This window comes from Spermophilus citellus (genome assembly GCF_964194105.1).
Source record: "Spermophilus citellus genome assembly, chromosome: 16".
NCBI lineage: Eukaryota > Metazoa > Chordata > Mammalia > Rodentia > Sciuridae > Spermophilus > Spermophilus citellus.
In genome coordinates, this window is record NC_138196.1 from 66,189,956 (window position 1) to 66,210,171 (window position 20,216).

General features: G+C 37.6%; 1 protein-coding gene across 2 annotated transcripts in view; it reads right to left on the bottom strand.

Moving 5' to 3' along the window:
• The window catches only part of PALLD (palladin, cytoskeletal associated protein), a gene marked incomplete at its 5' end in the record, with an annotated part of 362,920 nt that extends 361,671 nt beyond the window's left edge, over window positions 1–1,249 (bottom strand). Inside the window, one exon of one of the 2 annotated variants that reach the window (XM_081269806.1) lies at window positions 273–1,249. In XM_081269806.1, the coding sequence (XP_081125932.1) occupies window positions 273–1,177 (905 nt within the window). The remainder of the gene's footprint in view (window positions 1–272) is intronic. The other variant, XM_081269807.1, reaches the window with a different exon arrangement.
• Between the last annotated feature and the right edge of the window lie 18,967 nt (window positions 1,250–20,216).

Sequence of the window (20,216 nt, forward strand, 5' to 3'; positions counted from 1 at the left end):
CAACCTGTTTGTGTTCTTTTTATCATGTATGAGTCCTTTACCATTTCCCTGAGTCAAGGACTCAAATGGCCTGTGACAACAGAAATCTCCTGCCAGGGGCACCTAGTCCTATTAGTATCTGCAATTTGGGACTCTTTGCCTTGCAGATACTTAATAAAACTCTACCTCTGTGACCAAAGGGCTAACCACTCAGGAAGTCTCTCCTCTTCCCACATTAAAGGAAACCCCAACATCAATAAAATCATTTGATTTTCATAATAAAAACTTCTTACCTGACTCGAGGAGTTGGGTTTCCAGTGACTCTGCATTCCAAATAAACTCTACTTCCTTCTGCCACTTCTTGGCTCCTCAGCTTTTGGATGAACCGGGGTGCAGTGGGGAAGGGGAGTGCCTTTTGGGGCTGTGGGTGAGAGATGGTGCTGGACGGCAGGTCCAGGTCCTGGTCTGCCTGGTGGCTGTGGCTGGCCTCCGGGAACTTGACCACCTCCTGTTGGTCTTCGGTGGGGCTCTGGCTGGCTGAGGCGCTCATCAGCGCCGATGGCTGATTTTTAGGAGACAGGTACCCACTGTCTGGCGAGGAGGACTCCCCGTTGGGGCTTCTGTTCTTTGGCTTTGCCGCTTCTCTAAATATGGATGTCAGCTCTTCTATGAAGTTAGCTGCCTTGTCGCACAGCTGGCTCTGGGGCCCAGCCTTGCTTTGATGTGCAGGTTTGGGCTTTGCAGTTGTGCTGGGGGCCTTCGCACCTCGCTTCTCAGCCTTTCTTAGGCTCCGGATATAGCTGGGGCTGGCAAGCAGGGGTGACATGGTGGGCTTCCTCCTGCAAGCAGGTGAGGTGACAGTCTCAGTTCGTTCTTCTGCCAGGGGCTGGATGGGTGTTGATCTGTTCTCTTGGGCTTTTCCCGAGGAGATCTGCTCCCCCGATTTGGTCTCCTTGTGGGGAGGATTTTCACAGAGGTTTACAGGAGAGGTGTTGAAAATTCTCGAGATCTCCTTTTCTGAGTCGAAATCTTCTGTCTCAGAGTCCGCTATGGCTCTCCGGGCCAGGTCAAGGCTCTTGTTAATCTCTTCCTGGCTGAGAAAAGCAGATAGCCCCGGGGAGAAGTCAGCATTCTTGCTTTCTTCCTGCATGTCTGATAAGGAATCATAGAAAGAGTCGTGGGAGGAAGTCTCTGACATATTGGAGCAGCCTTCATACACCCTTTGTGTCCAAGAGGGAGGCCAGAGGCACAGGGAACCTGTTTTCTTCCTGTGTTCTGAAAGACAACAGGATTATCCTTAGTACGAAGTGTTCAGTACTTGTTAGTACTTGTTTTTCTATTTATTTTTTTCCATAATGCTACTAATCTACAAATTGAAACGACAAAATGAACGGATATATCAGCTTTCTCAATTCCATGAGTTGGAAGGAAGATCACGCATACCCGTATTTATAATTTATGATTTTAATTTAACATATGCTCTATGACTGAGTATCAAGTGTTTCACTGACTCTATTGAATAATCCAAGAGAATGATACCTGCCATGGATCTATCTGCATGGCAGGGCATTCTGTATTTCTCATAGAGCCCCCTTCACACCCGCCTACCCCGTTAAAGCTCTCATATCATTAATGTTATGCAAGGTTGATGTTTTGCATGTTATGCATGTTGATATTTTTAGTAAGACTGCACATCTGACTCTGAAACACAAAATATATTCTAATGATTCCAATTTTCATTTGCTTTTGGATTTCAGTGAAATATTTCATACTTTATGTCCCATTCTTTACTCCTGTCTGTCCAGTCATGCTCTTTCCTAGTCACTCATTTATCATGACTCCAGGAGACATTAATAATCACTTAGAAAGTTTCAGGTGCTGGAGGGACAGCTTTGTTCTGCACCAGGGGCTTGTAAACTTTCTCTTAAGGCCAGACAGTAAGTATATTTTTTTGCTTTATGGCTATCCAGTCTCTGTTATAATTACTCTACTTGCTATGGTGGCATGAAATCAGCAATGACTATGTGCCAATGAAACTTTCTTTATGGACACTGATATTTGAATTTTATATTATTCTTAAAAGTAAACAAGAATAGACTTCTTTTTGATTTATTTTACAACAATTTGCAAAATGCAAAAGACATTCTTGGTTTTCAGGCTGTACAAAAACAGGCAGTAGAATGGTTTTTACCCAGGGGTTGAGATTTGCTGTCTCTTCATCTAGAATGATGACATAGTCCTTATGTTCTAAGAGTTAAAAGTTATGTGGGGTGGTAATGTGAGATGAGTAGAACATTGAACACATTATACAGAATAGTATAAAGTATAATAGGGGCCTCTTTGATAGGGCCTCCCCCTAAAGTGGAAGGATCCCAGAGCCATGAGAGCCTAATCTAATTTTGAAGGACATGTGAAAGAACTATGTGCTTTGCATAGAATATTGATATGGGAATATCATCAGAACTAAATAAAAGTTGTTTAATTATCTGTAAAATAATTGGGCATCAATTTAAATTCTACTGTTATTTTGAATTAAATATTGTGAGGCAGTGACTGTCTTGTTAGTGTAAGTGCTGTTTATATATATATATGTGTGTGTGTATATATATATATATATATATATATATATATACATACATACATACATATATATATATTGTTCATAGGCTAATGGGGAGAAAGATCTAGAAAATCTCAAATGATCTTCCCCTCACGACTGAGTCCAGAAGTCACTAAAGGGAACTCTGAGGACATGAGGAGCTTGACTTTATAAGGTGTGTCAGTCATCGTGAGTGAACCCAGTAGGATATTCCCCAGAAGTTGTGTCTTAAGAGGGCTCTGACTTGAGCTGCTCCTTTAGAAGTGGCTTCTCATGTAGAAGTCTCTGATCTCAAAGGATATTCTGCAGGAGTTGAGGAGAGTTCCAGAAATCTGTCTCCAGAATTTACCCACCACATAGGACACTGTGACTCACAGACTGTTAATTCAACAGAATTCATTTGATAAAACACCCTAAGGCTCAGTATTAACCTACTGTATCTTCTTTAGTTGAGTTTTGGACTGTGGTCTAGATGTCTTTCTGAATTCCAAATTCTCCACATGCTAGTCCTACTCTACCCACCAAACCGTATGTCCCACAGTTCTTCAAGGAAATTCTATGAATCCATTGGGAAGATCTTGTCCCTCTCATCCCCCTTTATTAACTCAAACATTACTCTTATTCTTTGTCTTGCCTGTGCTCCAGGATGGAACCATTCTAACTGCTCTTTGATTATTCAAATATAGTTCATTTTTGGAGAAAGGTTGTATTCAGTACATCTTGAATACTTGAATATGTTTTGTTCATGAGAAACAGGCAGTTAAAGTATAATTTTGAAAAGGAAAATCATGAAAAACATAAACAAGTATGTAAACAAGTATAAGATAAATAAGCATTCAAGATTTTACTTAATTAACTAATGATGAAACCAGTTAAGAAGCTACAACCAAAATTTCAAAGAAGGCTCTGAAGAACAGACATAAAAGTAGGCAACGAGGAATGGATTTGCTAGAAATTTTGTAACTGGTTAATATCTACTAAGCAATAAAATGTAATGTTTAGAGTCATTTATACTAGGAAAAAATAATTTGTATACCTGTGAACACGTATGATTTGTACTGTTATTGGATATCTACGATTTATACAGTTGTCAAATTGCCTAGTTAAGAACAATGAAAGGCACAGACCCTACAGAGTCAGATGACCCTGGAAGATGAACCACAGCCCATCTAGTATTTCAAGGACAATTCAGTATTATTTTGTCTATTTTGAAGTCATTTATAGACTGGTCCTGAGAAATACGTTTGGGCTTTCAATACAGAGTTTCTAAGCTCAGTCAGAAGACATGGTGGATAACACTAGTAGAAGCCAAGGATCAGAATCAGTGCTTATAACACGTGAGGAGAAGCAGGATTCCGCAACATGAACCCCCAAAAGACATGAAAACGGGAAGGGAGAGACCCTTGGGCTGAATGCATGTTTGTATACTGAAGGCAAAGCCAACTGTATTTTCATTTCTTGCAGAATTTATTGTTTGGAAGAGAAGTCACTGTTCTTTTTTGTTTGTTTTGGCCCGAGAAAATTTCAGTTTTTGTATTGAGCTCAGTGATGAAAGAGATTGGCTAGCGTTTTGTGTCCACCATGCCTAAAGTAAGCTGAGCTGAAAATTCAAGTGGACCATTCGAACAGAATCATTGATTCTTTACATGACTAACTGGCAACATCAACTGAGATAGATGTACACTGTACAGAAAAATTACCCATTTAAAATGTATTATGAATATATGTTACATGCCCAGTAATATGCTAGGGATGGGGACAGAAACTCTGAAAAGGACCAAGTTTTTGCCCTCATGGAACTTAGCCTATAAGGGATACCATTAAGTCATACATGCCTATGATTCCATGTGACAAACGTTGTGATGGGAGAGAAAGGGTTTGCTGTGAGAGCCCCTGGAAGGGACAGAAGGTTGAGCATCAGGCAGAGTTTTATGGGGGAAATAAGTCTGACAGAATGATACTTGGCAATTGACTGAACGCAGAGATGATACAGAGACAGGATTATAGGTTTCTGACTTAACAAGAAGATGAACTGTGCTATTACCTCACATGCTGAAAGAGGAGGAACAGGTTTTAAGGAGAAAAAAAGAAAAAGCTTAATTTTGATTTGCGCCTTTTGCATTTGAGGGAGCTCTGGTGTTGATTTCCAGGAGGCAATGTGAGAGACTGCTCCAGAGTACAGGAGACGGAGCGCAGAGCTGGGCTGGGAGTTACTGGCCTGTGGGTGGCTTCTTAAACCACAGGGATGGATGAGGCTGTCGAGGGAGAAACAGGGAGTAAGGAAAAGAATCGTCCAGAGCTCTGGAGGAAAACCAGGAGAGTGGGTGTCATGGAAATTGGCAAAGAAAATGTCTCATGGAGGAGGGAGTGTCCCTTTGACTCTAGCAACTGGGAACACTCAGCACCACTGGCAACAGCAGTTTTGGTGTGTGCCTCAGAGATATAAAGCAGACTGCTGTGAAAAGACAGTGCAGACTGCAAGTCCAGTTGACTGTGCTGAGGTCTGAAGAAAGGAGAGACATAAGGGAGTAGTAGAGCAAAAGGGTGGAATCTAGCCAAGTTCTTTACTTTTTTTTTCAGGATGGGGGCACAGGAAGGTGCTTAGTGCTGATGGAATTAAAGAGATAAAAGCTGAAAATACAAGTAAAAAAGTGGGGAGGTAAGCGTCTCACTGGGGTTCAATCCCTGGTACAAAAAAAGAAAAATCAGAGACGACTTGTAGTCCAACTCCCACCCCAGACCTGGGCTAGGGTTGGCTGTTCTTCCATTGTCAAAGAAGAGAAGTAATTAAGAGTGTGTGTGAGTGTGTGTGTGTGTGTGTGTGTGTGTGTGTGTGTGTGTGTGAGAGAGAGAGAGAGAGAGAGAGAGAGAGAGAGAGACAATGATGTCCAGATAAAATTTATTTTTGAAAGAAGGGAGCGCTCTTGTCTTGAAACGGCTTTGCTTTTGTCAAATTTTGAGGACAGGAGACAATTGAAGTACTTCTTGTAGGGAAAGGGAGAAAGCTCTCTGAAGAGGATGTATGGGCAGAGGTGAGGACTTAGTTGAAGTTAGATGTCGTGTACTCATGGTGTCATTAATGTGTGTGATTGTGCAGTTCTCACCAGCGAGCTCAGCTGTCCGGGTGAAGGTGTGCAGGTAGATGATCCAGGTTTTGACAGGTGGAAAGACAGAGGGGAAGTGGGTAACGGTGCTGAGAATATTGGCAGGGAGAGGCAGGCTCTGAATACTATGCTGGACTGGAATTCTTAGGTAGGAGTGGGAACCTAGAGAAGTTACGGGACTAAAGCCCCAGTGGAAGCAAAGGACAGATGTGGTGAGAACAGCTAAGTGAGAAATCCAAAGGGATGTGTTCAGATGGGGAAATATCTGAATCAAATATTTTAGAGGTAGAGCTTCCTGATTTCTGACTTCAGTTTTAAACGGTAAAATTTATTTCTTTTTAAAATTTAAAATGTTAAATAAAATATAAGTTTTCAACTTTGCAAATATTTCAGTGAAATTGACAGGTGCACTGAAATAGGCTGGATGTCATCATCTTGAGCTTATAGTAATTATTATATTAATTAATTACATTAATAAAATAATTATATTCTTATTAGAATTGTAAAATTACATAGTACAAAATTATATTACATACTACATTTAAATTTTTTTTTGTTTTTCTTCAACTATTTTATTGATAGATTCCCACCATGAGCACAGATGTGAAAGGATTTGACAAGTAGCTTGACCACAAAGAGGTCACGGATCTTGTTCTGCTATCTAGATGAATGCATCCATGATCCTGCTGCATCTTCTGACCTCATATACTATTTTTTTCTTTTTTTCTTTATATATGACATCAGAATGCATTACAATTCATATTACACATATAGAGCACAAATTTTTCATATCTCTGGTTGTATACAAAGTATATTCACACAAATTTGTGTCTTCATACATGTACTTTGGATAATGATGTGCATCACATTCCACCATTACTTCTAATTAGTTATCATGTTCTAATTAGTTATATGTGACAGTAGAACACATTTTGACACACCATATATAAATGGAGCACAACTTCTCACTCTTCTAGTTGTATTCTACATCTAGAATCACACTAATCGTGTAATCATATATGCACATAGGGTAATAATGTCTGATTCATTCTACTATCATTTGTACCCCCCATCCCCTCCCCTTGCTTAACTCCCTTCTGTCTAACCCAAAGTACCTCTATTCTTCCCTAGCCCCCACCCCCTCCATTTAAATTTTTATAGGAGTTCTACATCCGGGATAAAATGGATTTAAGGTATATTTACCATTAGAATAATCTATGTTTAAGGAATACAGTTTAATATTTGATAAGCATATGCATTGTGAAATTATCATCACAATTCCACTAATTAGCATTTTTGTAACCTCAAATAGTTACATTTTCTTTTTTCTTCTCTTTGGTGAGAATACTTAAGATCTATCCTCCTGACTAGAGGTAGAAAATGACCTTGTGATTGACCATTTTTGTGGACCAAAGTCAGATTTGAGAAGTTGTACCAGAGACTTTATGGCCCACAAAGCCTAAAATATTTATCTGGACTTTTACAGAAAAAAAATGCAGGTCCCTTCTGTAGAACATTAGCTACCTAATAAATTCATATAAAATACATAAAAACTAATAATGGTGACAATGATCTTGGTAATTACATTGTCTAACCATGCACTGCTTAGCAGGAGGTAGGTATTGTGCCAAGAGCTATTATGCAGACTATTTCATTTAAAATCCTCATAACGGATACCAATTCAGAAAGAAGGAAACTGAGGCAGAACATCTGAGTTGGAGAGCTGAGATCCAAGTCCAGGCAGTGCTCCAAAGCACATGAGCTTAACCATGAACTTTAATACCATTACGTTATTTTTTTTCACATCCAAGTATCCTAAGTAATTAATCTAATGAAACTGAGGATCTAAAATGAAAGTTTCAATATTAATTGAATTGTATTTTAGTAGAGATTCAACTTAATATGCTAGATTTTAAGGTGTTACGAACACCTCTATATGAGGAAGCTTAAAGCAAACGTTGAGTGATGGAAAAATGTTCAATTCTTACTTTTAAACAGGGAGTGTTTGCTGGAGGCATGTTATCTCACCTGCTTATTAACTTAAATTTTGGTTTAAAGAGGCGCCATCTGACAGGATCCAGTTGTCGGGATTAGGTGTAGCTTAAAAACTGCTTGCACAGTGAAAAAGAAAATCATAGGCTTTTTGGCATATCTGGTTCAGATCCCATCTGCGACACGCACATGGTCTAGGGAAAATGATCCTCCAGGGTGGATGGATCAGAGAGGTTTCCAGGTGGCCCAAGTTCACTGGAAAATTAGGCTTCAGAGATTTCCGTGTCAGTCAACACCCCCAAATTAAAAGGTCATAATCAAAAGGAATGAAATACAACTGCAGACATCTCCATGATTTCCCTGAGATTTCATGTTTTTATGTCGAACAGTGCACTTGGTAATTCAATGCTGTTGTGACAGATGTCAAAAATGAAGTAGAATAAAGAGACACATTTATAATGCTTTTAATGAGTAGGGAGGAAGTGCGGTGAGTGCTGCAAAGGGTGGTGCTTCTACTTTAGTAAGGAGCATTGGAAGATTTTGAAATTTTGAGGAATAAAGGGGTTTTCTATAACTTTTTATCTTTCCTGCCTTCTAACCTTTACTCTTTTCTTTCAAGGAATTTGAATCGCCCTTTTCTGTCTTTTTTTCTTATTTAGTTCATCATCTCCATCATGAATGGTTCAGTATAATTATCCCCTCCCCTAATATCCATAAATAATGACTGTTCTCTAATTCCCTCCAATTCGTGTAGTTCTAGATTCTTCCCCACGGAAGAAATGGCTCTTCTCTAGTCCTGTCCATTATTATAGTCACAATCCCTTCTTCCACTTCCCTAGCATGGTAATGTGAACAGGAAATCGATGGATCAACTCTTTATTTGTGCAAGGGAAGCTCCAAGAAGCACAAGATGAGATAGGCATAATTTCTTGCCTTCAATGATTTTTACAGTCCAGTAGAAGGGGATCAGTCAAAAGGGAAGAATCACCACAAGGAGGAAGATGATAATTGCTATTAAAATACTTCAGACAAATTGCAGTTGAGGCATCACAAATGGCAAGAGAGATTATATTCACAAATTTGGTCATGTCACTCCTTTTCTTTCCACTGATACCCATTGGCCCATACAAGAAGTTCCAAAACATGATACACAGGGTAAAAATGCCTGTGAACCATCCATTCTGATGGTTCATCTGTCCCATTTACCTTCATTGAACACAAGCACTGGTCAGCCCTTGCTGGCCTACTCTGGATTCCAGGAACATTCCATGTTCTTTCATGTCCTCATGACTTTTCACATGCTTTTCCTTTTGCTAAAATATCCTTCCCTTCTTTTTCTGTTTTTCAAACTCCAATTCATACTTGAAAACTTTCTTAAATTCTACTTCTTTTTGGTGCTGTCTAGGATTTTCTAGTCAATATAATTTGCTCCTATTCTGGGCATGATACTTTTCATAGTATTTTGTCATTGCATTCATCTTACTAAATTAAAAATACTTGCTTAGAGAACCTTTGTTCACTGGGCTGTGAACATCATCAAAGCAGAGCTGTGACTATATGGTTAATGCTTACCACAGTGTCTGGATCATGGCAAATGTCAGAAACCAAGAAATATCTGGTGTTTGCAACACGGTTCAAACCCTGGATGGGATTTGGGAGGAGAGGGAGTCATACAAGCGAAGGCATGAGATGCTAAATGTTTCATCCTCTCTCCTCATTCCCAGCCACTCAAGCCCCTCTGCAGTATTTTTCATGGACATGTTCTCTTTGGTTCTGCTCTTTAACCTGCATTTTTAAAAATTTACTTTTTAAACAATGCATAAAACATAAAAATGGCGCTTATTAATGTTCCATATGTGTAAACATTGTGTGGCATTTAAATCAGGTTAAACATGTTTATTTCCTCATACATTTATCATTTCTTTATGGTGAAAACTTTCCCTATTTCAGCACTGGATAGCACCTAGGTTCATATGACCCAGGAGTGTTCTGTCGATGTGTTGTCACTCTTTCAGTACTAGAGGGCAATCCAATCCTTGGTTATATTCAAATACACTTGTTGGTATGTTGTTCAGAAAGAAACAGGGGAGTATCTAGAAAGATAGTCTATCCTCACAAGCCTCTCTCTTGGGAAAAAGTAGGCCTGAATGCCTTGTCTATAGTAACTGGCCTATGGGCAGACACTGAAGGAATTTTCCTGGCTCTGAACAGAGTCACCCATGTCAACTCCATGATCCTATGTCATACCTGTGGCCACCAGTGCCACTAAGTTGTTTTATACCCTGAGCTCACAGACCACCAATATCAGCATAAGAGTGAGGTAAGATCAAAGTCCACATGGCTATGGGCTATCTATTGCCCAGGGGACTCATCATCCATGACTGTTACTACCAGTCACAGGAGATGCTATCTGGAATGGAGGTTCAATAAACCAGGGCTATGTGTCTTCTCCTGGTACTGGGGCTGTTCCAGTGGCTGTGTTTATCGGTAGCCCTGGGGATAGGGGTTATTAAGGATCTTCCCGTGTTAGGTTTCACCAGCCTAGCACTAAGTCCCTAGGGAAAAGTCTTTTGCTTATTACCCTGTCTTATGTTATACTGGATAAACAAAACTTAGCTAAGAAAAATAGATGATTCTGATAAATAAAATCAGTGACGAAAAGGGAGAAATGGCAACTGACACCACAAAGATGCAAAAGATCATTGGAGATTATTGTGAGCAACTACATGCCAACAAACTTGATAATTTAGAAGAAAAGGAAAATTCTTATACACATATATCTTACCAAGACTGAATCATGAAAAAACACAAAACTCAAACAGACCAATGAAAGTAATGAGATTAAATTAGTTCTAAAATGCCTTCCATCAAAGAAAGGTCAAGGCCATATGGCTTCACTGGCTACCAAACATCTAAAGAACTAACACCAATTTTCCTTGAGTTATTAATGGATAAAGGAAATGTGATAAATGTACACAGTGGCGTTTTACTGGGTCATAAAGAACAGAGAATTATGACATTTGCAGGAAAGTGAATGGAACTGAAGAGCATTATGCCAGGTGAAATAAGCCAGATTCAGATGGTCAAGGGTCACAGATGATGAGGATTTAGAGAAGGGAAGAAGGGAGGGAAAGGGTTAGTTACAAGGTTATGAATCAGACCAAATTATGCTATGTGCAGGTATGACTATATCACAAGGAAGCCTAATGTTATGTATAATTATAATTCCCCAATTTCTTTAAAGAAGAAGAAATGTGCTTTTCTATAAAGGCCAGTTGCAATAAGCCAACAGCTAACATTATGCTGAGTGGGGAAAAGGTGAAATCTGTTTCTCTAAAGTTTGCATCAAAACAAGGCTGCCCACTTTGATCACTTACACAGCACAGTGCCAGAAGTCCTAGCCAGAGCAATCAAATAAGAGAAAGAACTAAAGGGCATATACAGATTGGAAAAAGGTGATACTATCTTATATATTGAAAACCCTAAAAACTCTACCAAAAAACTATTAAAACTAATAAATGAATTCAGCAAAGTTGCAGGATACAAAATCAACATACAAAAACCAGTAGTGTTGCTGTATGTCAATATTGAATTATCTGAAATAGAAATAAAGGAAGTGATCCCATTGACAATGGCTACAAAAATTAAAATAATGAAATAAATACCTAGGGATAAACTTAACCAAAGAGTTAAAAAAAAAATCTCTATAATGAAAATTACAAAACATTAATGAAATTGAAGAGGACACACTCACAAAAAATACAAAGTCCTATGTTGGAGTTTGTGCCCTGCCACTTAGTAGGTATACTCCTGACCCCAGTCTGCCTCCAGAATTGGTGCAGACCATTAGTTACTTAACCTAACACATGTTCAGGGGTTCTCTGTCCCAAGTATTAGCCTGCTGGTAGGGGTCTAGCACTGGGATTCACCATCACAGCACTGGTACTGGATTTCAAGTCAGAGGCCTGGTCTTAATTCTTTCTGCCTCTCCTGAGAAAGAGGCATTTCTCACCATGTTGGGCTGCTTGGAGTTGGGAGTGGCAGTGATGAAAGCAACTCTTTTCTTCCTGTCTTCTTCAATGTGTCTCTTAGTTTTGTTTTACTAAAAAACAGGCCCTGTGATCTCTCACCTCATTTCCTTGGCTCTTGTGAATGTAATTAGGCATGTGGATAGTTCAGCGTGTCTGTGGGGGAGGTGATGGCTGGTCAATCTTAGCTGCTATTTTGCTCCAGCCAGGTTTGGATGCTTGCCCTGCATTTATATTGCTCTTATCAATAGTTACTCACTCTCTAGGCTGTTTTCCAGTAAGAACTTGATAAAGTAGTCGATGCTATATGTTAATGGACATACATATAACATGGAGCAGTTACTTATAAAATACACATTACATGCTCGTCTTACTATAAAACAGTCATAGATCAGACACTCTATTACAATTTTTCTATAAAGACATTGATTTTTTTTGTGCTTCTTATTACCATCCAAGAAAGTTTCTCATGAAGAAATGCAGAACCAGAAAAACAGTTATTATGTTTTCCAGAATTCTACTACACATTGAGTATCCCTAATTCCAAAATCCCAAATCCAAAATGATTTAAAACCTGTAAATTTTTGACTGCAGATAATGACATACATAGAAAATTCCACACCATGTAACTTTTGTATTCTGCACAACATTTTAAAAATAATTATTAAAAAATAAAAATATTATTTAAAATATAATAAAATTATCTTCAGGCTATGTATATAAGGTATATATAAAACATATATAAATTTTCAAAATCCCAAACATTTCTGGTCCCAAGCATTTCAGATAACAGATCCTCAACCTGTATTAAGCAAGGAGAATTCTGTAAACTTTGCAGGTTCTTTGACATGGATGCTAGCAAATTCAGGGTTAAATTTTAAACCACAGAAATAGTAATGTTTTTAGCTAAAAAAGGATTTTTTTTGCTTCCTTTCTCTATTATGTTAGCATCTAATTATTGAGTGCCTACTATGTGTTGAACTCCTCTCTTATAGACTGAGAACATAGCTGTAAATGGATTCCTTGCCCTACGAAGCTAACATTCCTTTTTTTTTTTTTTTTTGGTGGTGGTGCTAGGGATAGAAACCAGAGCCTCACACATGATAAGCATGTGCTCTGCCTCTGAGCCTTACCCCTACCCTTAGAGCTAACATTCTAGTAGGATAAAAGATTTTAAGTAGTAAGTTGAGAAAAAAATTTTACCATCTACTTATTGTGGTCTTGCCTTCTCTTGAGTGGTTCTGAGCATCTGTACTATGCTTTAGTTACATACAGGCTCAAAATGTCTTTGAAAGATGTTAAAGTGCAAATAACACAAGCTAATAAAATAAAATGCACAATTACACATTAACCTCAGGGTTTGCACACCATGACTGTTTTGGAAGGCACACCCTTGGAGGGGAGGGGAGAGTCAGTCATGAGCAGAAGGCACACCCAGGTTAATGGTGCTTTAGTTTCCCTCAAGTGTACCAGGAGCAGCTGCTGTGTCACCTTATGGTGATCCCAGATGGATCTTGACATTTATGTCAAACTCTTAATTTTCAGCAAATATTTGGTGGAGCCAAAAGTTTGGGCGGGCTGGCAAATACCAGGAGGCGTTATAGATTCCCATTCACCTCCCACTGTCGATAGGCTGATTCTAAGCAGATATTGTTTTCAAATGTGAACTTCCTTGGTCACATATTTTGTTAACTCCCTGTGCATGTTCCATTCTTTCTTAAGGAAATTTTTGGGCACTTCATTCATAGATTATTTCTCATTGAAATTGTAGACTTCACGATTTCTCCCGAAGTTCCTATCATCTGAATTCTACAGGACTCATATTATACTATAAAATGAGGAACATGTAAATACATTTTTAGTGTTTTGTTTTAGTGTGTGTGTGTGTGTGTGTGTGTGTGTGTGTGTGTGTGTGGTGCTGTTGATGGAACCCGAGCTTTGTGCATGCTAGGCAAGTTCTCTGCCACTGAGCTATATTCCCAGCTCTCATTGAAGATTTCATATTTGGGATGTTGATCATACATTCTGATATAAGTAATTTTATCATCCTAAATTGTCATGGCATTACTGTCCCTGTATTTGGGAAAACACTTATTTTTGAATTCATGAATATGTTACCTACATATAAATATAAATGTATATGATTCATATACATTTAAGGATATACAAATGACAGAAAAGTGACACTTAGAAATTATGAATAACCTTTGCTTTAAAAGTTGCTGACTTTGGGAGATCAGTTATCTGAAAATCAAAGCTATGATATTTGGGAAGATTCTCTATGTTGTTAGCCAAAAAAATACTTGTGGGATACCTACTTGCATGATCCTCTTGAGGCAAGACACTGTTGGTTGTTGAAATGAGAAAGAGTTCCTCGACTTGGAGGAACTAGGAGAGACAAGGGATATGAACAAGAAACAACAGAGCCTCGCAGAAGAATGAATTCTGTTACAAGCAACAAAATCTAGGGTTCTACAGGGAATGATTGCATATACCTGTAATCCCAGCAACTGAGGAGGCTGAGGCAGGTGGATCACAATTTCACAGGCAGCCTTAGCAACTTAGTGAGGTCCTAAATAACTTAGTGAGACCCTATCTTGAAATAAAAATAAAAAGGGCTGGGGACTTAGCCATGTATCTCAGTGGTACAGAGACCCTGTGTTCAATCCCCAGTACCAAAAACAAAACAAAACACACTAGGCTTCCAGAGGACATATTACTCCAAGGCTTCTGAGCTCTGTGCTTTCACATTGTGAATCATATGATGGAGTAGATATTATTTCTTGATTATTTCTATTTCTCAAACTGCAGCCAAAAAAGAAATAGTTTGAAATTTGGCTAAAATTAAACCATCAGGAGTGACAGACGCATAAATGAAATTTGTGTTTAACTGCTAAAGTTCTCTTTTTCCATGGGGGATATTATGGGAAATTAAGAATTTAGATCAGGGCATAAATTTTGCAATCTATTTGTGTGGAACATTTTTAGAGATGTTGAAAGAACTAGTACAGTTTTGAAAGAAAGATGTTTGATGTTAGAAAAGAGCTGACAGACACTTAGGCTCTCTCTATATCATACACCCATTTGACTGGTGTGATGGAGAGTTGAGGCAGGGTGTAATCATTTCAGTAATCATCTCAAGATGCACATACAAGTGGGAATAAACACATAAAGATGGTAGGAAGAGCATGATCCTGAACAATGAGCCCTAACTACCTCTATGGTAGGGTTTAGACAAGGGTGGAGTTGAGAGGTGAGATATTCAGGAGAATCTTTTGCATATTTCATAATCTTTTTTTTTAAAAAAGCATTAACATTAGGAATAACTTTAAGTAGAGCAATTTCATTTACTCATTTTCCTATTTAAACGATGAGAAAAAGGAATGAAAATTATTGATTCAAAGATTTGATACTATAAATATTTTTAAATCAAAGTAACTAGGGAAACCAAAATGGGAAAAGCTTTAAAGCTTATTTTTCTTGTTTTGGAAACCAGGTAGCTCCTAGACTACACCTGTTTCTTGCTGCTCCTTCTGTCCCTTGCTCCCTTTCTCCTTCTTTGCCATGACATTCTTTTCCCCGGAAAGGGCCCTTGGGGTAAAAGTCAAGATGGAAAATTTATAAAATCTTGTGTTTGATGCAAAAAAAAGTACAATATTACAATCTAATTCTTAATAAGTACACAGGATTCTTTTCCTTTCCAATAGGCAAATTATCATTATAGAAAGATATGTCATATTTATCCAACCGTTTTGAATGCCCCTCTAAATAGAATATTTTATCCCAATTTTGGGGATGTGAACTAACAGCTCATTTAATGCTATAACAGTCACAAAAGGTATTTTACAGGGAATATCTGGAGTTATTCCTGGTGTCCTCTTCAGTTTATCATCTTTAACATCACGTTGAATCTGTTGCAATATTTAGACTTTACATCCAATTCATCCATTTCTCACTTAAATTCAAACTCTACCCAATTGATTTCTTTATTCTCCGATGTGATGATTTATCAGTTGTAAGTTATAGTCAGAGCTGCTTTGCTCAATATTTGCTCTCTGTTCTGGGATTTAATCAGGACACAGCCATTTACTCTAGATGGTCTGAATTTCCAACTGGAACTCTGGAGTCACCGTAACCTTTGATAACTTCCTCAGTCATACCATTAAAGAAACAGAGACACTTATCTTGGCCTGCAGATTTCAGTTGGTGTCTCTTAATGTGTCAGGTTGATTTGTGAATCTGAATAATATTCCTCTGTACAGTCTTTTTTTTTTTTTTAAAAAGGTAAAGAAATCATTGTCCAGTATAATCTAGATCCTCATTCTGTTGTGAAGTTTGTGAGAAGGTCAGATTTAAATTCAGTTTCAGCAATAAAAGAGAGTGGTCTGGACAGGGAACTGATATAGAGCTCTGAGATACAGACCCTAATTCCCTCAGATGCCAGAATGAGAGAGAACTAATTTGAATTCTAAGAATGTGTAATCATGTATTTACAGAGCAGATATTGGCTAGGTAATTCTGTAGGCCTTGTCTACTATTCGCAATAGTATGTCAAAAAGACTTATTTTTAAAAATCTCAATAATCAAGGTGAGTATTCAGGTTCTTTTTTCCTTGGGAAAAAAATTGGAAGTTATTTCTATCATGTAAAAAGAATTTAATTTCCATATACACAGGACCGACTATATTTTGAATAGTTTTCTGTCAGAGAAATAGGCTTTATATTTGTCCACAGCATTCATACTTGAAGGCAATTAGTATTTTTAGAAAATGCTAAAAGGTAATATGAGACTGAAATCATTCTGAATCAACTTCATATATTGGGTTCAAGACAGTTTCATGTGTAGTTTAAGACAACAGGATATGAAGTTATGTTGTGATATTTAAATTTAACCGGACTCCACACACTGCCCTGTAATTTCTCTTACTAAGCTTCATCTTCTAAAAATTAGGTATGCAAACTTTATGCATAAATATAATTTAACATAATTGCTGTTACTAAGTCTACTGATTTAATTATGTCTAAGGAGTTATTTACAAAATCCTTTGAAAGGGGAACTAACAATTTGGATTGTTACTAAAAATCTCAAGTCTATCATTAAAACCCATCAGTTTTTAACTCAACTGTGGATGAGCATCTAGATAACTAAATTTTTATTTTCTGTGAAGCATAACACATTCACAATCTTATTTGGCTCTATAACCACATTTCATCCTTTTGGAATCGATAGCACCAATTTAGCATGCTTAAGCGTATGATAGAGAAGGTAGTTTCTCTGACGGCATGGGCAGAGATAAAGCTGGCAGGAAAATCTTATGTATTGTCTGTTTGTGGAAAGACTACAAAATTTGCATTAATTTTCCTCTCCAGGAAAGAGAAAAATCAGGCATCTTTTAAATGATATAACCTCAAGCAAACTACTGTTATTTTCAAACTTTTTCTTAAAAAGTCCTCAAAATATTGCCCTCCCAGTTAGTAATATTAAGATATACCTTACAGATCTTTTCAATGCTTGGTCAGTTTGAAGTCTCCAGAAAGGTGGGTTATTTCAGATGAGCATTTCTTCTTTCCTGGGAGAGCGGAGGTTGGCTTTGCCTGTCCATTAGAGACTGCTTGGTCCGTGGTCACTTTGAGACAACTGTGGCCTTACACTACTCTCATCTGTCTTCTTACTCCACTCGGCTATATTTGGTAACTGAACTCATGTTTCAGCAGAGTGCCACAATCAGGAATTCTAGCAGTGGGCTGGGAAACAGCCCCAGGTCTGAGGGTTCTTAGAAATTAAAGCCACTTAGTATAAAAGGAACTATTTTTATGCATCTAGTAAGCATAGACTGTTTCTTTATACTCTAAAAGATTCCTTTCAACATACTCTTAATCAATTACTAGTACGTGATTCCAAATAGAAAAAAAAAAAAACCAAACAGCACTCTTAAGGAAGACTTATTATAATCTGCTCTGTGCATTTAGCTTTTAGTCATGTCATAAATGATCCTAAAATAGTAAATGTAGTAACTATTTAAAATTTTAACCACCTGTCAGATTGAATGGAGAGTCCAACTGCTTTCTTACTTCATATTTTTAATTAAAAATTGTCCCATGATTGGTGTGTATTAAAGACATAGTCCAAAGTAGGGTGAAATGGGCAAGACATACAGGGACTGAATCTTACCTATGTTGCAATGAGCCCACTTACATTTATAAAAAATATTTCTCATTCTATCACTTATCCTGTAGCATCTCATTGTAACATGGTCTAATATTTAGGCCTTGTAATGTAAGTAGAAGTAATAAGAACAGAAAGCTTTTCTGATCCAAGGTCAGGTATCAGAACCCAAACTAAGGGGACTAAAGTAGTCATACAAAAGTTCATAGTTAAGTTCCTGAGTTTCCCTTGGTCTTAATAATATAATCACATTTGATTCAGTTTCATATCTGAAGAAATTCTTTCCTGATAGTGGAAAATTTATGAAGGTCTGCTCCTGTACTTTTCTTTATAGACAAAACTTATCCTTTAAAAATGGTTCTTCTTGAAACAGGATACTCTGCTGGGCCGTTTCATCAGTCACATTAATATGTCATTTAGAAATTTATTATGATAGGGGAAAGAAAACCCTCTGGTTGATTTGTGTTATCCATTTGTGCTGTTATAATGAAATACCCTGACTTCTCACAATTCTGGAAGCTGGGAAGTCCAAGATCAAGATTTATTGTCTGGTGAGGGTCCCACCTCTTCTTCCAAGATGGCTCCCTAGATGCTGTGTCTTCTGAAGATGAGGAGCAGTGTGTCCTTACATGGTGGAAAGTAGAAGGGTAAGGGCAGTTGAACTCTTTCCATCAAGCCCTTTAATAAGGGCAGCTAGCTCGAAAAATTCATCAATCACCTCCCAAAGGCCATTCCATGTTGAATTGGAGAATAAATTTCAACATAATGTTTGGAGGGGACAAAGCATTCAAACCATAGCATTAATTAAAGAAGTGTTTTTTTGCTTTTTACCCCATAAGATAGTAATAAAAGCCACTAAAATGATAGAAATTAGAAGGGAAGAAAGTATAAGATGCCAGAAATGAAAAAAAAAAATTGTTGGAAAATGATAAAAATGAGTTAAACTGAATCACAAACTTAAAAGCCTGCAGAAGGGGATGCTGATAAGAAGTGATTCACTCCAAAGAATCTCATAGACATTTAGGAATTGGAGGCACCAGACTCCTCCTTGGAAATGAACTTTAATTGGCAACCCTGAGTATAGCTAGAAGTGACTGAGGCAGGAACTGAGAAAGAATCTCTAGAGAGCAATAGGAGCCTACTTTGCCATTTCTCCCTCACGCAGGCAGGAGACTACTCCTTGCCATGTCTGGAGAAGATGGAAAACTTAAAACACCAGGCTACCCTCCCTGAGATGCAAAGCACAGAAGATGGAGGCACTTGAAGAAATTTGGGGGCTGGAGTTAGGATTGGTGATTGGAACAGAGGCTTCAACTGTTATCTGGTGCTTTATTTCTTCAAAGAAAAAAGCCATATGGGAATGAGAAAAAATGGTAACATTTGATCCACATGGTATTATTGTGGGTGCTCATTATATATAAATTATATATGCAGTTACATTAATATTTTTACTTTTTGGATTTGAGGAACACTATAATAAACAAATTAAACAAAAACCTCCATGTATTGTAAGAGATACTGAATGTGGAAGAGATATGGAATCAAAATGTTGTAACCTCTTTTTTTTTTTTATTGGTTGCTCATGACAATACAATGATCTTGACATAGCATACTGTTGTAACCTCTTTAAAATCTGGTTATGGAAAGAATTATTGAGATTAAACAAATGGTTAAAATACAATGACTTTATTATTAAATTAATTATTATCAATTTAAAAATGAATGTCATCCATACTATATTCCTCAATCTTCATCTCAAAGTATTAAAAGATTTTTTTTGGTGTTGTTTAATAATAAATTGTGTTGGGCAGACACCTCTAGCTTTTTTCTCTTCTTCTAGATCGGAACGTTCCAAGGAATAACTTTTGTTAAACTTAAGTTAATTTGTAACCCCACCCACTGTGTGTGCCGAAGGCATGCACACTGTGTTAATGTCCTACTAAGATATTACCATGGTAAAATTTTTTGCAGTTTCTAGAAATAGAAGAGATAGGCATGCAATTCATAAATGTTCATCAAAGACAATGGAAAATAATCACAAGTTATTGATCAATTAGGGATTCTTTTTTGTTGCAGTGGGCATTCATAATCAGATGAAAACATGTTTCCATGCCTCTTTGCAGGAAGTATAGCCAAGTTTTCTCATGTTTAGGCTCCCTTGTTGCAGGAGGAAATTCAAACTTTTTGAAATGGAAATAAAAACGTTAAGTATTACCCGATGTAAAAGTTTTCCAAATGACATTTATTTGCATGTATGATGAAGACAATCCTGCTAGATTATCAGTAGGGAGCTGGCCTGGTGCTCATAGGGGAAGATGTTGGTCACAGCCTGAGAGAGAGCTGGAGTCT